This window comes from Mirounga angustirostris, unplaced genomic scaffold (genome assembly GCF_029215605.1).
Source record: "Mirounga angustirostris isolate CCGP_5_RB_7025 unplaced genomic scaffold, mMirAng1.0.hap1 SCAF_4, whole genome shotgun sequence".
In the NCBI taxonomy this organism is placed as follows: domain Eukaryota; kingdom Metazoa; phylum Chordata; class Mammalia; order Carnivora; family Phocidae; genus Mirounga; species Mirounga angustirostris.
Genome location: NW_026991712.1, coordinates 133386455 through 133406085, shown reverse-complemented (window position 1 = coordinate 133406085; position 19631 = coordinate 133386455). Strand labels below are relative to the sequence as shown.

General features: G+C 35.1%; 1 protein-coding gene across 2 annotated transcripts in view; it reads left to right on the top strand.

Annotated features, from left to right (window-relative positions):
- The window catches only part of LRRC7 (leucine rich repeat containing 7), a 959434-nt gene that overhangs the window by 657778 nt on the left and 282025 nt on the right, over nucleotides 1–19631 (top strand). For both annotated transcript variants that reach the window (XM_064588988.1, XM_064588987.1), the window contains exon 5: nucleotides 17144–17261. In XM_064588988.1, coding sequence (XP_064445058.1) covers nucleotides 17144–17261 — 118 coding nt within the window. The remainder of the gene's footprint in view (nucleotides 1–17143; nucleotides 17262–19631) is intronic.

Sequence of the window (19631 nt, the reverse complement as noted above, 5' to 3'; positions counted from 1 at the left end):
ACCCAAGCACCCCATCAATTGTCTTAAGTATTATAAAGATATGAGGAATTTGGCCCAAATGCCTAGCAGCAATTAAGATGGGTCCAAATTAAAAACATTTAAAGTGCTACTTTTATATTCAGCTTTTTATATTCACTTTTTTCCTGTTTCTGTTTTGGTGTTATTAGCTTGCTACCAAGTGAGGTAATTAGGGGCTTATAATTTAGAAACCATTTTCATTTAAAAACTTTTAAATGCATATTTTTCTCAAGTAGAATGGGTCTGGCAAGGTTGCTATGCCTTGTATATTCAAACTGACAGCTGTTATTCCAATAAAACAGATATATATTTCCTAACTTCTAAGGCAATGACAAATGCTAAAATAAACTTGCTGTTCTAAAGGGAATAATGATTCAACAACACCCTTGTGCAAATTGTTGCTGAAAAGATCTGTATTTCAAAAACAACAGCAGTGATATTTACTGTTTTCTGGGATAAAATGTTTAGATATTTATTGTAGTTGCCATCTTTGTGGGAGGAAGAAAAGAGCTCTTCTCTGATGCACATTTAATACTGCTAAAATGCCCTAAAAGGGATTTGAAGTGTTCCCTTTAGCTATAGCTGCAGTCTTACCTGATGCTCTCAGCACTGCCCAGCCCCACACCTTCCACATCAACCTAGGGCTCCACTACTGCACAAAACCCTCCCTTTTCTTTTTTTTTCCTTTTTTTAAAAATTATTATGTTATGTTAATCACCATACATCGTTCATTTTAGATGTAGTGTTCCATGATTCATTGTTTGCACATAACACCCAGTGCTCCATGCAGAACGTGCCCTCCTCAATACCCACCACCAGGCTAACCCATCGCCCCACCTCCCTCCCCTCTAGAACCCTCCCTTTTCTGACTGCTTGCGTACTGCTGGTGCCAAATCTGAAAGATTTCTCCTTCCGACACGTCTCTCTCCTCACCCCTCCTAACAGTGCCTTAACGAAGACTCTCATTATTTTTCACCTGTTTTCTGATCACCCACCTGTCTGCTTCTGGTTACAGGTGCCAGTTGTTTCTCAAAAATAACATCTGAGTCAGTCACTTCCCCCACCTATGAACATTTAAGGAGTGGATGTTAATTGTGAGGGAACAGTGTAGACTAGTTTGAAAGGCATGCAAATCCACACATCCAAATTCTCTAGGTTAAAGGCAAGGTCTAGAAATGTTTCTTTTGGAGTAAAATGCACTTTGCAAAGCCCCTCTCTTCATTTTAGTATTTATTAGATTGCATTATATTTTTTTCTGTATTTATAACCAGTAGCTGTCTGTATCCTTGAGGAAGCGGATACTTTGTTCTTTATCTTTGGGTCCTGGCACTGTGCCTGTCTACTGAGTAGACGTTCAGGAGGTGCTCACTGAATGCCAGCACTCAGGAAGGAGGGAGGGAAATGAGTAGGGAAGGGAAGAAGTAGGGAAGAAAGGGAAGGAGGAAGGGAAAAGAGGAGAGAAGGGAGAGAGGAAGGAAAAAAAGGAAGCAAATGACTGTCATAATTAGAAGCTTACCATTTCACCAAGTACCTATATAAACCATTTTTTACTCTATTATTCTTGAGTTGGTTCTTTTCTAACTAAAGATAATCAACATTTGTATTGAACTGAAGAATTTTAAAACATTTTATTTTAATGTGCATAAAATAATTTTTTTTTGAAACAGCTTTCAAAAGAACTTGGAAACACTACATAGCCTGAACACTTTTAAAGGGATTCAAATGAAGAACTTCTAAGAAATCAGCCATTCAGCAATGCCAACTCATTAGACAGTCCTTTGCCCTGTTAGAATCCACTTGTGCCAGCATATGGCGTCAATAACCCTCTCATTGAATATTTATGATCTTATATGAGACTTTTCAGGAAAAGTGTCTATTTTTTTTAACTCACACGCAACTAATATTTTTTTGTTTATGGTGGAAAAATAAACATCTTATATCTTATTTTTTCTAAGGAACCATGTTTGCAGATATAGTCATTCACATTCATGACATTTTTATTATGTCCTTAATTTTCCAAGCCTGAGTACAAAGGTGGTAATAAAATGCTAATCCAAATTATAATAGTTTGCTTTTATATAGCATTTCAGGGATAGCAAAGTGCTATAACATATACTCACATTTACTCTAATTTAGGTCCTTGCTGTCAAAGATAGTCATTGAATCTGAGTTTTCTTCCGTAAATCCTCCTAGGACCATTATGATGGGCTCAAGGTTCCCACTGTCTCATTCATTCTCCCCTCCTAGGCAGCTGCCAACCACATTGTCAGTTGTCACTGTTATCTTTCTAAAACACAGATCTGCTGGTGCAGAGGGAGCAGGGCGCTGCAGTAGAGATGGTTTTATACCAGACAGAACTGAATTTGACTGCTGGCTCCTGACACTTCCTAGGTTTATGATATTGTAAAAGTTAGCCTCCTGAATTTTCCCATCTGCAAAGTAGGGATAATAACACTTTGCTTGCAACATTGTTGTAAGAAGTAGAGATGATAGATTTTAAAATCTAGTTTAGTGGCTTGCACCTATATAATAGGTGCTCAGGAAATGGTCCCGACTTATCTTGTTATTTGCAACTCCCCTGCATTAGAATATTCATGAAAGAACAAGGGATTTACGGAGGGAGAGAGTACAATGTGTCAGGTATTGCATGATACCCTGTAGATGCTGCTGGAACTAGAGAACCTTACGGTCTAACAATCCTGAAACACTGACATCCAGGCTTCAATAGGGATAAATAACAGAATGTTATGAAAGTACACAAGGGGAGCAAGTCAACTGGTCTTAAGCTGTGACCTGAAAGATGGGAGGGCCTCATCTTGGAGATGGGGTGGAGAGGAGGGGGCGATGGCATGGGATGGAGAAAAGCTTCAGCTGAAGACCTGGCTTTGCAAAGGCAAGGCAGAGTATGGTGGGTACAGAAACTGGAGTTGCTGAGTGTGGCAGGAGATGTAATGCAGGCCAGAAGAGGGGAAGGTGTGAGGAAGAGACAGGGAACTGGAGAATGACCAGAGGAGAAACTGGAGAGGTGAAGGGCATTGAAAGCCACATTAGGGATTTGGGGCTTTGTCCTGAAGAGAGCAGAATGACAATGAAAATGTCTAAGCAGGAGATGGACCCGATTACCTCTGCTTTTTTAGAAATGGCATGTTATGACCTATTACAAGGTCCTTAACCTGCTCCACATATCCAAGCACGGGCTTCTGGTGATTTGCAAGTTCTTGAAATTGGATGCAGAAGAGTGTGTATGTGTGTGTGTGTGTGTGTGTGTGTTTCTGGAGATAGCACCTGTAAAGTTGACTCAAATGATTAAAGATTACCACCGCAGCACTTCCTGTAGGATAAAGCCTTGACTCTTAGACCCTTTCACATTCTGTCTAAAACCTTTTGTTTTCTGTTCCCTTCCGAAAAGTTTAGAATGCAGCTGCTTTTAATTTTTTGCCATTCCTAATATGTCTCTGGGCCTTTCCTTCTAGTACAACTTCCTGAACTGCTCTACTCCTCCCAGTCTGTCCCTACCTCCCCGGCTGACCTTCCTCTCACAGAACTATCCCTTTCTCAAAGCCTGGATGAACTGTTTCGTCCTTCTTAAGGCATTATCTCATATTTTTCCCATGTTATTGTCTAGCACAAACTCAAATCACAGTCATAGAATTCAGAGGAGCCAATTAGAATGACAGATAGACAAATAGACCAGTATACTAGAAATAGAAAGTCCAGGGACTAACACATACTTATGTGGAAATCAGATATACAACAGACTTTGTCTTGTAAATCAGTGGAGAAATAATGGACTATTTTTAAAATGGTGCTAGAATAACTGGTCGGCTATAAGGGGAAAAGAATGGATCCTTACTTCAAACATCATTCTCAAAAATAAACTCCAAATGAGTCAAGTCAAAGCATTAAAACTTTTAGGAGAAAAAAAATAAGAGGCCATCTGTACATATTAAAACTGAGAGATAAATTTGACTACTGTAAATGCCTTTTTATCAAAAGATACCATAAAAATAATGGAAAGATAAGCCATATATTGAGAGAACTGGCAAAGAATCAGTATCCAGAATATGTGATGAACTCTTTCAAATGAATAAAACAAGAAAATATGTTTAATTTTATTAATTATTAGGTAAAATGTGTTACCATGGTACACACCACAGATTGGGAAAAAATTAAATAGTCTTACAATACCAAATTTTGGAAATAGTATGAAGAAATAAGAATTCTTATCTTTGTTAGTGGGAATTTAAAATTCTTACAGCTACATTGGAAAAAAATTCTATTACTTAGGAAATTTGAGCATATGCCTACCTCCTTAGAGAAACTTCTGTACATGTGCATTAGCAGACATATATAAGAATATTCTTAGCAGCATTGCTTATATTAGAAAAAAATGGAAAAAAAACAAAAGTCTATCAACAGTAGATTATATGAGACAATTGTGTCCTGTGAAGCACGAAGTGGTAAAAGTGAATAAGGAGATTATATACATCAACATGGAATAATGTTGATAACATAATATTGAATGAGAAGGCAAGTTGTAGAAGAAAGCATACAGTATTATTCCATTCATATAAACAGACAAATCTTAACAATATATATTTTAGGATTAGTAGACCTGTGGTAAAAGTATAAATAAAAGTGAGGGAATGAGTAAAATAAATTTCGAGAAATTGGTTGCCTCAAGATGGGTCAGGTAGGAACCAAAAGACATGACTGGGAGAGCATAAAGTAGCTTTGTTAAACTAGATTGAGGAATATGGGTCTTTTGTTTTATCATAATAATTTTAAAAGAATATATGTATTATATATACTCTTGTGTATTCACATTTCACAATAAAAAATTTAAAAAGACAAAACAATCATAAGATGCATATAATGACCCACAAAAGACATGGTTCCTTAGCTTAAAGTGTTCCCAGTCTGGTTGTTTCAGAGTATCTGTCCTTCTTCCTTCATAAACTAATGAGTTGTGAAGAACTCTTTCCTTTATCTTCGTTTACTTTCTTCATTGTTACCATTTTTCTCTCTTCTTAAACTGCATGCTTAACTCATTCATTTCAGCCTCCTATTTTTTTCTAATGTAAGCCTTTATGGTGACAAATCACTCCCAATTACTCGAGCTATCTCCTGCCATTTTTAACACCCAATATTTTATTATTACTTCCTTGTATTTTATAATTTCCAATATGATTTCTTCTCTGACCCTTGAGTTATTAAATTTAAATTTCTACCAAGCTTTTAAAGTTCTTTTGGTGAGTAATTTATAACTTGCATTATGGTCCAAGAATTTGGTCTTTTTGTTACAAGGTCTTTGAAGTTTGTTGAGACTTTCTTTATGTCTAGTGTATGGTTAATTGCAAGTTTTTCATAAGCACTTTTTAAGAAAATACTGTATATGGTTGAGTTCAGTATTCTCTGTGTGTCCAGCAGGACAATCTAGTGGCCATCGATTCTTCTACAGCTTTTCTTTTTGTCTATTTTTGATCAATTTTTGAGAGCTATTTGTCAAAATACCCTGTTATGATGTTACCTCCATGTAGATAAGTCAAATTTTTCTTTAAATGTTTTAAAGATAGTGACAGTAAGTGCAAAAAAGTTTAGATTTATATATTCCTGGTGAACTAGTGTTTTTTAACATATGGCCACTCTCTTGGGGCACCTGGGTGGCTCAGATGGTTACGCGTCTGCCTTCGGCTCAGGTCATGATCCCAGGGTCCTGGGATCGAGCCCCATGTCAGGCTCCCTGCTCTGTGGGGAGCTTGCTTCTCCCTCTCACTCTACTGTTCCCCCTGTTTGTGCTCTCTTGCTCTCTCTGTCAAATAAATAAATAAAATCTTAAAAAAAAACCCACAACATATGGCCACTCTATACTAACACATTTTGCTTTAAATCAGTATTGTTGCATAAAGTTTATTTTGGCTAATTTTGCCAATTTTATCATTTTTCCATCAAGTTTTCAGTGGATCACTAGTAATAAGAAATAGCTTGATTATCTTTTATTTTAATCTTCCCTGATAGTTTTTGTCTTGTAATTGGAGAAATTAATCCATATTTATTGATGGCAACTCTTGATGTATTTGCATTAATTTATTCCATGCTAGTCTTCATTTTTATCTATATTGCTTCTTTTAAGTATTTACTCATTTTCCATTATATTTATTAAAGATATATTTTTCTTTTTGTTTTATTCCATTTATTCTGCTTCTACTCTGTAGGAAATTTTATATCTTATTGCTATTTCTTTAGCTGTTATCCTAGAAGTTAATCTAAAGTTAATCAGTATCTTTATCCTTCTCACAAAGCAAATATCTGAGACTGTTTTATTTTATTTATTTTTAAGATTTGTTTATTTATTTAAGAGGGGGAACAGGGAAGGGACAGTGGGAGAGGGAGAGAGAAACCCAAGAAGACTCCTTGCTGAATGCAGAGCCACACAAGGCACTGGATCTCATAACTCTGAGATCATGACCCCGAGATCACAACTTGAGCTGAAACCAAGAGTTGGAGGCTTAACTGACTGCGCCACCCAGGTGTCCCATCTAAGACTGTTTTAATCTAATTATCTTTTCCCTGATACGTATGTCTCTGTTGTTCAGATTTTTAGTTCTACCCAGCTTTATTGAGCTATTATTGACATAACATATGCAAATTTAAAGTATACAGTGTGATGATTAAATACATGTATATATTGCAAAATAGCTACCACATAAGGTAATAAGGTATCAGTAAGGTACCACATCTCCATCCCTTCACATAATTAGGATTTGTGTGTATGTATGGTAATAACATTTAAGATCTACCTTCTTTAAAACTTCGAAGTATATAATACAGTATTTAAAATAATAGTCACCATGCTGTGCATTAGATCTTCAGATCTTATTTATCTTATAGCTAGGAATTTGTACCCTTTAACCAACATCTTCCCATTTCTCCCATCCCATAGTCCCTGACAACCACCATTCTACTCTCTATTTCTTTGAGTTCAACTTCTTTAGATTTCACATATAATTGAGATCATACAATATGTCTTTCTCTCTTTGACTTATTTCACCTACCGTAATGCCCTCGAGGTCCATCCATATTCTCACAAAAGGCAGGATTTCCTTCTTTTTATGACTGAATAACGTTCCATTGTATATAAATTTATATACATCATACCTTTATTCACTCACCTGTTGATGGACACTTAGGTTGTTTCTTATGTCTTGGCTATTGCAAATAATGCTACAGTGAACATGCAGGTGGAGATATCTCTTTGAAATAAGTGTTTTCATTTACTTTGTGTATATACCCAGAAGTGGGATTGCTGAATCATATAGTAGTTCTATTTTTAATTTCCTGAGGAACCTCCATACTGTTTTTCATAGTGACTGCACCAGTTTACATTTCCACCAACAGTGCATAGGGTTCCCTTTTCTCCACATCCTCGCCAACACTTGTTTCTTGTCTTTTTGGTAATAGCCATTCTAACAGGTGTGAGGTGATGTGTCATTGTGGTTTTAATTTGCATTTCCTGATGATTAGTGATATCGAGTATATTTTCATGTACCTGTTGACCATTTATATGTCTTCTTTGGAAGTGTCTATTCAAGTCCTTTGCCCATTTTTTAATCAGGTCGTTTTTTGTTCTGTATTGTTTTGCTTACTATTGAGTTGTATGAGTTCCTTATACATTTTGGGTATTAACCCCTTATTAGATAAATGGTTTGCAAATATTTTCTCATTCCACAGGTTACCTTTGTATTTTGCAGATCATTTCTTTTTCTGTGCACAAACTTTTTAGTGTGATGTAGTCTCACTTGTTTATTTTTGCTTTTGTTGTTTGTGCTTTTGATATCATGTCCCAAAAATCTTTGCCAAACAAATGTCAAAGAGCTTTTTACCTATGTTTTCTCTTAGTAGTCCTACAGTTTCATATCTTACATTTAAGTATTTAATCCACTTTGAATTAAGTTTTGTAAGTGGTATAAGATAGGGGTCCAATTTCATTCTTCTGCATGTGATTATCCAGTTTTCCCATTACTATTTATTAATGAGACTATGCTTTCATTTTTTTTTTGCTCCCTTGTCAAATATTCATTATATGTATATGAGTGGATTTATTTCTAGGCTCTCAATTCTGTTCTATTGATCTATACGTCTATTTTTATGCCACTACCAAACTGTTTTGACCTACATTGATTTTTTAATCTTATAATTAGAAATTTTGTCATTATTTTATATAGCTAATGGTTGTTTAGATTTAATCACATATTCTGTTTAATTTAAAAAATTTTAATGCTATTACTTCTTGCAGCTCAGACCTGTCTGCTAGAGTTCTTTGTCTTCTTCCTAAAAGATATCTTTTGAGGGGTGCCTGGGTGGCTCAGTCAGCTGAACATCCTATTCCTGATTTTGACTCAGGCAAGCCCTGCGTTCAGGCTCTGCACTCAGCAGGGAGTCTGCTTGAGATTCTCTCCCTTTCCTTCTCTCTGCCCTTCCCCCACTGCTTGTACACTCTTACTCTCTCTCTCTAGTAAATAAATAAATCTTAAAAAAAAAAAGATATCTTTAAAAAAAAAGATATCTTTTGACAGTTGTTTTAGTGAAAGTGTCTTGGTAGTAAACTCAGTTTGTCTTTATCTAAAAATGCTGTTATTTTGCCCTTTTTCTAAAAAATAGCTGTAAATATATTATTTACTCTTAGTATTTTAGTAATAACATCTAATGAGTCATTGCTTTAATTGTTTCTCACTCTTGATCTTTAGAAGGTAATCTCTCTTTGATAATTTTAAGATCTACTGCCTTTGATACTCTACAAATTCATGTAAGTCTAGATGTAGGTTATTTTTCATTTAACTTATTTAGAATTTTTTGAGATTCCTCAATCTGAAGATGAGCTTCTCCCAACAATTTTGGAATTCCTCAGGCACCTCATCTTTTTCTCTAATAAATTTTACTTAAATTTTAAAAGCTTACTGTGTTCTTCATGTCATTTAACCAGTCTTTTCTACTTTCCATCCCCTTGTTTTTCATTCAGTTAATTTCTTCTTAACATCTATTCACTATTACTTTCTCCAGCAATGTTTATTCTTCTGATCTGTGAGCTCTCTGTGATAATCTCCTCTTCTATCATCATGCTTTCAAATCAGGCTTTTATTTCTTTAAACCTATTAAATGCATATAAATTGCATTTTGTGTTTTATAATTCTAATATCTGCATTATTTAGAAGCAAGATTATTTGTTTTTCTGCATCATCTCATTCAGTTGATTATTTAATTTTATATTCAGTGATCTTTTTAAAAAGTGATCCCATATTTCTTAGAACTTTAACTTTGGGAATTCATTGAGGTTTGAATTTAAAGTGTATTCCTTCAGAGGAGATTTGTATTTACTTTTACCAGGCATTTGGGGGCAATAGTAATCTAAGACAACCTGTAACTCTGGATTGGGTTTTAGGGAGCCTTATAGATACTGTGAATTCCAGACCCTAATTCAGGGGAAGATAGGCTGTGGTTGGTAAGCCCTAGAAGGCTAATTTTCATTTTTCTTTCTGTTTTTATTTCTTCCTTTCCTTTTTTTGTACCATTTCCTTTCCTTTCCTCCCTCCCTTCATTCTTTTCTTCCTGCTGGCCTTCCTTCTTTCCTTTCCTTTCCTTTCCTTATTTGTTTCTTCTTTATCTTTCTTGTTTTTTTTCTTTCCCTCCTCTTTCTCCCTGTTTTTCCTTCCTTCCTTCCTTCCTTCCTTCCTTCCTTCCTTCCTTCCTTCCTTCCTTCCTTCCTTCCATCTTTCCTTCCTTTCTTCTTTCTTTCTCTTTCTTTATTTCTCTCCCCTCCCCTCTTCCTTTCTTTTTCTTTTCTTTCTTCTCACTTAACTCAGAGTCAAAACTGAAAAAGGCATGCCTTCCCCACTGACCCTCTTTGAAGAACTCAGTTTTTTCTAGTTCATGCACAGAGGATATCACCCTTAGGAAACCCCAACTCTAACTGGAGTCGTCTATAAGCCAATCTCCCACTCTGTTCAGACCCCAAGCAGTTTTCCTTCCCTCTGCAAAAATATCTAAGCCTTCAGGCACCGTAGACCAACATATATCACCAGAGCAAAAGTTAAATGTAGACCTACTTAACCCAATGTATTATTATTTTCTTGTTATTCTGGAATTTGAGGGATTTTGTACTTTACAGCCAGAGCTTAGTTATGCATTAAAAGTGTGTGTGTGTGTGTGTGTGTGTAGCTTTGCTGAACTAAAATGTTCTTTGAATATTTAGTCCACCATACTAAAAACAGAAATTGACAGTATTATTTCATGCCTTTTTAAAAAATATGTATTTATTTATTTTAAAGAGAGAGAGAGAGCACACACGGGTGGGGGGGGCAGAGGGAGAGGGAGAGAGAGATAATCTCAAGTAGACTCCTTGCTGAGAGCAGAGCCCCACACAGGCGCTCGATCCCACGACCCTGAGATCATGACAGGAGCCCAAATCAAGAGTCAGATTCTGGGGCTACCCAGGTGTCCCTCATTTCATGCCTTTAGTTTCAATGATGAACATGGACCATAGCATATAATAGGTATTCACTAAATATATTTTAAATGCATGTAAATGTAGACTCAGAGCATTCACTCCAAGATCCAAGTCTCCTCATGCTTTAAAACAAATCATCTGGAACTAGATTAGGTTACACATTCTTTGAGTTGGGAGTATCTCTAGATGCTACAGAAAGTTATAATGTTATCCCTCTTTAGTCTTCATCTGCCTAACTTGTGCCAGGTCTTGGGTGATCCATTTTTTCATCACCCTTTCCAGGTATACTTTCATGAATCCACCCCACCACTATCAACATAATTTGGTGCAGATATCCTACTTCTGTGTTTACATAACACCTGATATTTATCTTCACACAATTTTTTTTCACATTTAATTAATTTATTGTGTAAATATTAAATTGTAAGCAATCTGAGCTCAGTTGCTGTGTCTTATTCACTTTGTGTCCCTTGCACTTAGCATAGTATCTCATTTGTAGCAAATATCAATTCATGGTTTTCCATGAATAAATGAATAATATACCTCTTAGAATATACATTTTTGGGTCTAAGTGTGTTTTATTTTCCACACTCAGGCCTTTATCTTTTCTGTCAGCTCCTTAGAAAATATCTAACCATTGCTTTCTGGAGTCAGTAATTTAAATTGCATACTCTTCTCAAACCAATTTCTGTCAGAGTTAAATTCTTTCCTTTCGCCCAAGAAAGAGAACACTTCAGTGCAAAAATATTTTAAGACTCAAAACAGTTTTAATATTTTTGAAATGTGAAATATCATTAGCAAATGAAAGACAGGATAACCATTACCATTAACAGTGTTACTCTAATTAGCTATTAATTATATTTTCTGTTTTATACTATATGAAAGAATCACAGCTAGTTCATAATCATTCTATTTCATTTTCATTCAAAGCTTGAATCTTGAAAGAATCATTAAAATGCCTTCTTAATTTCTTTGCCAATTTGTAGACATCATGACTCATATTCAAAATTCACTGCTTTGTTTATGAAATTTAGATTCCACTGAGATTGTTTACCTATCTGAAACTTCCAGTTCAGTGAAGTACCACTCTCAGCTGGAATTTATCTCTGTCCTCATTTTCCCTTGACTTATCTAAGTATACTTTCAAAGATATTTATGCAGCATACACTATGTACAAGACATGGTGCTAGCCACTTTGGCATGTACAAAGGTGAAACAAGTTGATACCAAGATGAATTAGACATGACTCCTGGCTTCAAAGACCTCATGATTTAGAAAGATAAGATACAGGGGCGCTTAGGTGGCTCAGTTGGTTAAGTGTCTGCCTTCAGCTCAGGTCATGATCCCAGGGTCCTGGAATCAAGACCTGTATCAGGCTCTCTGCTCAGGGAGAAGCCTGCTTCTCCCTCTCCCTCTGCTGCTCCCCCTGCTTGTGCTTTCTCTCTCTGTCAAAAAAAAAATGAAATATTTTTTAAAAAAAAAAGAAAAATAAGAACTAGATTACTATATAAGTGTGCCTCTGTATCTGTGTATACAAATATTCAGAATGGCCAGCAGTTATTAGCTCTTATGATGTGCCAAACACAGTTTTACACTTTTACAAGTGATTCGTTTCATTAATTCCAAGGCTACTGATCATAAGACATGTCATTATTGTACCACAAAGGAAGATACATTCCTTAAAAATTATAGCTTTTTTTTTTTTTGAAGATTTTATTTATTTAGAGAGAGAGAGAAAGCGAGTCAGCAGGGACAGGGGCAGAAGAGAGAGAGAATCTCAAGCAGACTCTATGCTAAGCACAGAACCTGACTTTGGGCTTGATCTCACAACCCTGAGACCATGACCTGAGCCAAAACCAAAAGTTGGACACTTAACCGCCTGAGCCACCCAGGAACTCCCAAAATTATAACTTGCTCTTGACTATAAGATTCATTACAAATATCAAAGATGTTAATATGTGAAAAAATGCAGTACTTAAAACTAATGAAATATAGTAACTCATTTAATCATCTCAACAACCCTTGACTTAGGCAATGTTATTTTTCCCATTTTTACAAATGAGGAAATTCATAGAGTTCAGAGACGTTAGGTAACTTGCCCAAGATCACACAGCTAGTAACTAGATGCATGGGAATTGAACCCACATCAAGCTGATTCCAAACACCATGCTCTTAGCCTCTATACCACAGGAGTCTTAGATTCTCCATGTAATAGGGTGTTCAGGAGTTCCCAAAGCTTTTGTTCCTGATATAGCTTCATTTAAAATTGGAGAAGAATTGGGGCACCTGGGTGGCTCAGTCAGTCAAGTGTCTGCCTTGGGCTCAGGTCATGATCTCAGGGTCTTGGGATCAAGTCCCGTGTCAGGGGGAGTCTATTTGTCCCTCCCTATACCCTCCCCCCAACTCATGCTTGCACTCTCTCTCTCTCAAATAAGTAAAGTCTTTAAAAAAAGAAAAGAAAAGAAAATTGGAGAAGAATATAGGGATCTCTATCAGTTCTTTTTCTTTAATTTCATTTTTTACAAGTTTGTATTTAAATTCCAGTTAGTTAACATACAATGTAAATTAGTTTCAGGTATAGAATTTAGTGATTTATCACTCACATACAATACCCAGTGCTCATCACAACAAGTGCCTTCCTTAATACCCATCACCCATTTAACCCATCCTTCCACCCACCTCCTTTCCAGTAACCATCAGTTTGTTCTCTATAGTTAAGAGTCTGTTTCTTGGTTTCTCTCTTTTTTCCCCCCTGCTATGTCCATTTGTTTTGTTTCTTAAGTTCCACATATGAGTGAAATCATATGGTATTTATCTCTCTCTGACTGACTTATTTAACTTAACACAATAGTCTCTAGCTCCATCCATGTTGTTTATAAATGGCAGGCTTTCATTCTTTTTGATGGCTGAGTAATATTCCATTGTGTATGTATACTATATCTTCTTTATCCATTCTTCAGTCAAAGGACATTTGGGTTCTTTTCATAATCTGGCTACTGTTAATAATGCTGCTACAAACATCAGGTTGCATATATCCCTTCAAATTAATATTTTTATATCTTTTGGGTAAATACTTAGTAGTGGAATTGCTGGATCCTAGGGTAGTTCTATTTTTAACTTTTTGAGGAACCTCCATACTGTTTTCCAGAGTGGTTACACAGTTTGCATTCCCAGTAATAGTGCAAGAGGGTTCTCCTTTCTCCACATCCTTGCCAACACCTGTTGTTTCCTGTGTTGTTAGCCGTTCTGACTGGTATGAGGTGATACCTCATTGTAGTTTTGATTTATATTTCCCCGATGATGAGTGATGTTGGTCATCTTTTCATGTATCTGTTAGCTATCTGTATGTCTTCTTTGGAAAAATGTCTATCCATGTCTTCTGCCCATTTTTTAACTAGATCGTTTAGTTTTGGGTGTTGAGTTTTATAAGTTCTTTATAGATTTTGGATACTAACCCTTTATCAAACAATGTAATTTGCAAATATCTTCTCCCATTCTGAAAGTTGCCTTTAGTTTTGTTAATAGTTTTGTGCAAAAACCTTTTTATTTTGATAAAGTCTCAATAGTTTATTTTTACTTTTGTTTCCCTTGCCTCAGGAGACTTATCTAATAAGAAGTTGCTATGGCCGATGTCAAAGAGGTTATTGCCTGTATTCTCTAGGATTTTAATGGTTTCCTGTCTCACATTTAGATCTTTCATCCATTTTGAGTTTACTTTTGTGTATGATGTAAGAAAGTTGTCCAGTTTCATTTTTTTGCATGTTGCTGTCCAGTTTTCCCAACACCATTTTGTTGAAGAGACTTTTTCCATTATAGAAAACCCAAAAGACACCACCAAAAAATTTGTAGAACTGATACACAAATTCAGAAAAGTCGCAGGATTCAAAATCAATGTACAGAAATCTGTTGCATTTCTATGCACCAATCATGAAGCAGTAGAAAGAGAAATCAAGGAATTAATCCCATTTACAAATGCACCAAAAACTGTAAGAAACCTAGGAATAAACCTAACGAAAGAGGTAAAGGATTTCTACTCTGAAGACATAAAACACTGATAAAAGAAATTGAAGATGACACAAAGAAATGGAAAAACATTCTATGTTCATGGATTGGAAAAACAAATATTGTTAAAATGTCTATACTACCCAGAGCAATCTACACATTTCATGCAATCCCTATCAAAATACCAAGAGCATTTTTCACAGAGCTAGAACAAACAATCCTAAAATTTGTATGGAAGCACAAAAGACCCTGAGTAGCCAAAGCAATCTTGAAAAAGAAAAGCAAAGGTGGAGGCATCACAATCTGGACTTCAAGCTCTATTACAAAGCTGTAATCATCAAGACAGTATGGTACTGGCACAAAAGCAGACATAAATCAATGGAACAGAATAAAAACCCAGAAATGAACCCACAACTAATGGTCAATTAATCTTCGACAAAGCCAAGACCTATAATTAATTCTTGAGAAAAATTGAGAATTTAGTTGAGATGATTAAACTTGAATTAAAAAAAAACGTTTTGAAAATCATTTGTCTGAATTTTGTATAAAATTGTTATAGTAATCAGATTAAAGAGTTGTTGGTACATCTTTTACCAAGATCAGTCATGAGTCAACTGAAATTTTAAAATCTATAAATCTATAATTAACCACATTGCATGTGGATCTAATGTTCCTCAGAGAATGATAGAGACTGAGCAAATGTTTAAATTAATGCCTACCATGAGTATAGACATCTATTTTTCTATTTTTTAAAGTGAAAGTTAGTAGTTAATGAAAACAATCCATCAAAGTTCTCTTTTCTAGGTTTCATAAAAAGAGGTAGCAACACTTCTGTGTAGCATGTCAAAATTCTAGCATTACATGAAGTATTGGAAATAATCTTTGTAAGGAGCCAAAAATGGCTAACCAAAAGAAGAAACTGTATATTTTATCTAAGTAACAACCAGCACAATTTACTTTTTAAAAAGCTAATGAGTTAAGAAATAACAACTATGTACTAAATTGTTTTTGCCTATAAGTAATGAAGTACATGAAAGAACAAACGGTAGTTAAATGTACTGTGGGCCAATTGCATAGTCATGGATACCAGATGCTTTATCTGTGGTAATTCAGCAAAATAGAATTAGAAATGTCAAATAGAAAAGATCTCATTAAGATAATTCTTCCAGAAATTGGGTGCCTGGGTGGCTCAGTTGGTTAAGCGACTGCCTTCGGCTCAGGTCATGATCCTGGAGTCCCGGGATCGAGTCCCGCATCGGGCTCCCTGCTGGGCGCGGAGTCTGCTTCTCCCTCTGACCTTCCCCCCTCTCATGTGCTCTCTCTCTCTCTCACTCTCTCAAATAAATGAATAAATAAAATCTTTAAAAAAAAAGATAATTCTTCCAGAAATGAATAAGAAATTCTGTCCCAACTGTTCATATCTTGAGCAGTCAAAATAAGATTGACATGGCTAAAAAAAAATCTAACATTTTTTCCCAAAATGTGGTACTGGAAACATGTACATCAAAATAATTAGATCGCTAGAGTGCTTGATTACAAATGCAGATTTTGACCCCCATCCCAGACCTAAGTCATTAGTACTTCTTTGGGTAAAGTCCAAGAATCCATATTTTAAATAAGCACCTCCACTTAACATTATGTTTAAAACCATGCTGGACCTGTTAAAAAAAAAAAAAAAAAAAAGAAGAAGAAGATAGCAGGAGGGGAAGAATGAAAGGGGGGATTCAGAGGGGTAGACGAACCATGAGAGACTATGGACTCAATGAAACAAACTGAGGGTTCTAGAGGGGAGGAGGGTGGGGGGATGGGTTAGCCTGGTGATGGGTATTAAAGAGGACACGTATTGCTTGGAGCACTGGGTGTTATCCGCAAACAATGAAACATGGCACACTACATCAAAAACTAATGATGTAATGTATGGTGATTAACATAACATAATAAATAAATAAATAAATAAATAAATAAATAAATAAATAAATAAATAAAACCATGCTCGATTTGAGAACTATTGCTTTAACACTTGACTCTTCCCCATGTAGTACTTTGGACTGATGGCAGAAATGAACCAATCACTAGTTATTTTTTTTACCAAGTTTCAAAAGTTAAATATTTCATTTGCTAGATACTTGTGAAGCAGTGTGGAGGGACATAAAAGAAATGTGAGCCCATGTATTCAGTTGTATTGCAGTTCTTCGATGTTATATTAAAAATTGTCAAACATGATCAAATGGAAGTACCACATGGTTGCAGAGAAAGAGAATTGAGATTATCCTGGTAGCTGTGGGAATAGAAAGAAAGGGACAACTCCAGAAAGTATTTGAAAGAAAAAAATCAGTAGGATCAAAGGCAAATTCAACATTAATAGTAAACAGAAGGGGAAAAATAGAATACCTTGTGTTTTGAACTTGGATAGCAGAGAATAGTGAGGCATGAACATGGAGATGGAATGTGAAGCATTCTGAAAAGAATTGAGAGTACGAGTGTGGGAGGTGAGACTTTTGCAGCTGGCCCTTTTATTACCCCATTTATAAAAATGGTGAACTGAATTTTGTTTCTGAGTTTATATATGAAAGGATTTAATCAAATTGAGATCTAACTAATCATTATTTTCTTTTACAGCAATTGTTCAACTGTCAAGCTCTAAGAAAACTAAGTATTCCTGATAATGATCTTTCAAATCTGCCAACCACTATTGCTAGTTTAGTTAATCTTAAAGAACTCGACATCAGTAAAAATGGTAAGATTCTCATCTTATCTCTAAATAACTTGAATTTTTAATTAAAAATGTGCTTTGTTTTCTCTTAATAAATGATATACAAATAACACTTTTTATTTGATTTTATTGTAACTCGAAGTTAATTTTGTTGAAAAGGTAAATCTTAAACTATAAATCTTTTGTAATGGTGACCTATTGGACACTTCCCTCCTGATATTGGGAACAAAATAATTATACCCTCTATCATCAATTTTGTTCAACATTATACTTGACAATATAGGCTGTGAAAAAGCCAAGAAGAAAAAAGATGTAAGAGCTTGAAAGGAAGAAATTGTTCTTATTTTTCACAGAAAATCTTAAATAATTTATAGGTAAACTTTTAATATATGAATAAATTTACAAGGTAGTCAGCTATAAGATAATATGGAAATTCAATTGCATTTCCATTTATCAGAAAGAAGGAGTTTACAAAAATAAAGTTTGAAAATATTATGCTACTTAAAATAAAATCAGAAATATCAATTATCCAGGAATTAGTGTATTAATAGAGTACAAGTCCTCAAAAGAGAAACCTACAAAGCATCATATAGATATTTTTGAGATTCAGAGTATTAGTTACCCAGAAAAGGTAGGAGCAAATTATCCTGGGAAGGAGTTGAAAGGGATTCTGGGTTGCTAGTCATGTTTAATTTTCTGGCTTAGGTAGTTGTTACTTATGTTTGTTGCAAAATTCTAGTCTGCTTTTCTTTTTATTTTGTGATATCCATTGAAATGTTTATTATACAGTATCCATTAAGATATATATTTATAGCTGTGTGTATTTTTCCATGCACGTGAAACATCAATAAAACATTTGTTTAAAAAAATTAAGAAGTAACAATAAATTTTATTAAGACAAAAAAAATTAAACTATAAATCAAAGTGAAAACTTCTCTCCCCTCCACTTATTAAAGTCCCTGACTCACTCAGGCCTTTTTTCCCCCTCTGTATTCATATATCTGATTTGATCTTTTATAGAACATTTTACGAACTTTACACTGTTTATTTTTCTCATAATCAGAGTAAAATTTTTTCCAGCATACTCAGTGAGGCCTACCGGTTCACCCTATTTGGAACTGAACTCCCAATTTCCCTTCTGCTCTATTTTCCCCTGACCATCTTCTCAGTATTGTAGAATTTACTTATTTATTATGGTTATTGCGTATCTTTTCCTGCCTCAGAATGTAAATTTTGTTATTAGACGGGAGGGATTTTTTCTGTTTTGGTCACTGATATGTCTTGAGCAGTAGCTGGAAAGTAATAAGTGCTCAGTAGTATTTGTTATATTTCTGGCCAAACTTACATGTGTGGTGATGTTGTTAAATGCTGATGCTGATGTGGATATTCTTGCTGATGACATTTTCCTTCAAGTGTTTGTGGGAGTCTCCCGTGTCCTCAGATATTCATAAATCTTGATTTCCTTCCATATGAATGTGGCTCCTCATTTTATTAGAATAAAGCAAGGATTAATCAAAAAAGTTTATGTCTAGGCACTTTAGGATATAAAACATAATCCCTCCATCATTAAGCAAGTTGGTTAAACTTTGTGTGTGTGTGTGTGTGTGTGTGCGTGTTTGTGTTGCTTCGGTTTTTTCAGGCAATATGTTTGGTGCCAAAGGAACAGGCGTGAACAAAACAGGTCTCTGCCCTCGTGAAACGTACATTCTAGTGGATGCATTAGACATTAAATAAGTAATTATGGATGATTAAATAAAAAATTAGAGTGAAGATACATTGGATGTGAATGGGCATGTATACCAGTGGAATAAATCCATTTGGTGTGGTTAGGGAAATTTGCCCTAAGAAATGATACCTAAGCCCAGACAGGACAAAAAGAAGTTGTTATTCAATGGGTATAAAATTTCCTTTATGCTGGATGAATAAGTTATAGACATCCATTTTATAACATGATGCCTATACTTTACAATATTGTGCAATTCAAAATTTGTTAAGAGGGCAAATTTCATGTTAAATATTCTTATCACAGAAAAGCAAATAGTTGGGGGACAGAAGGAAACTCTAGGTGGTTCTGGATATGTCTGTTATCTTATTTGTGATGATGGTATCATTGGTATTTGCATATGTCCAAAGTCATCAAGTTGTATACATTAAATATATGTAGTTCTTCGTGTATCAATTATACTTCAATACTATTTTGTTATTACGGAATAGTTCAATAAAGGCTATGGCTTGAGGAATTCCCTGAGGCACAGTAGCATCTGAATAAAGGAGAACATTTCATCTGAAGAAAACAATAGGGTGCAAACAGGGACACACACATCTTTCTACACCAACCTAACTTACCACATAGAGGGTTTTTAGGAAGACAATTATAAAAGGACCATGTGTTGA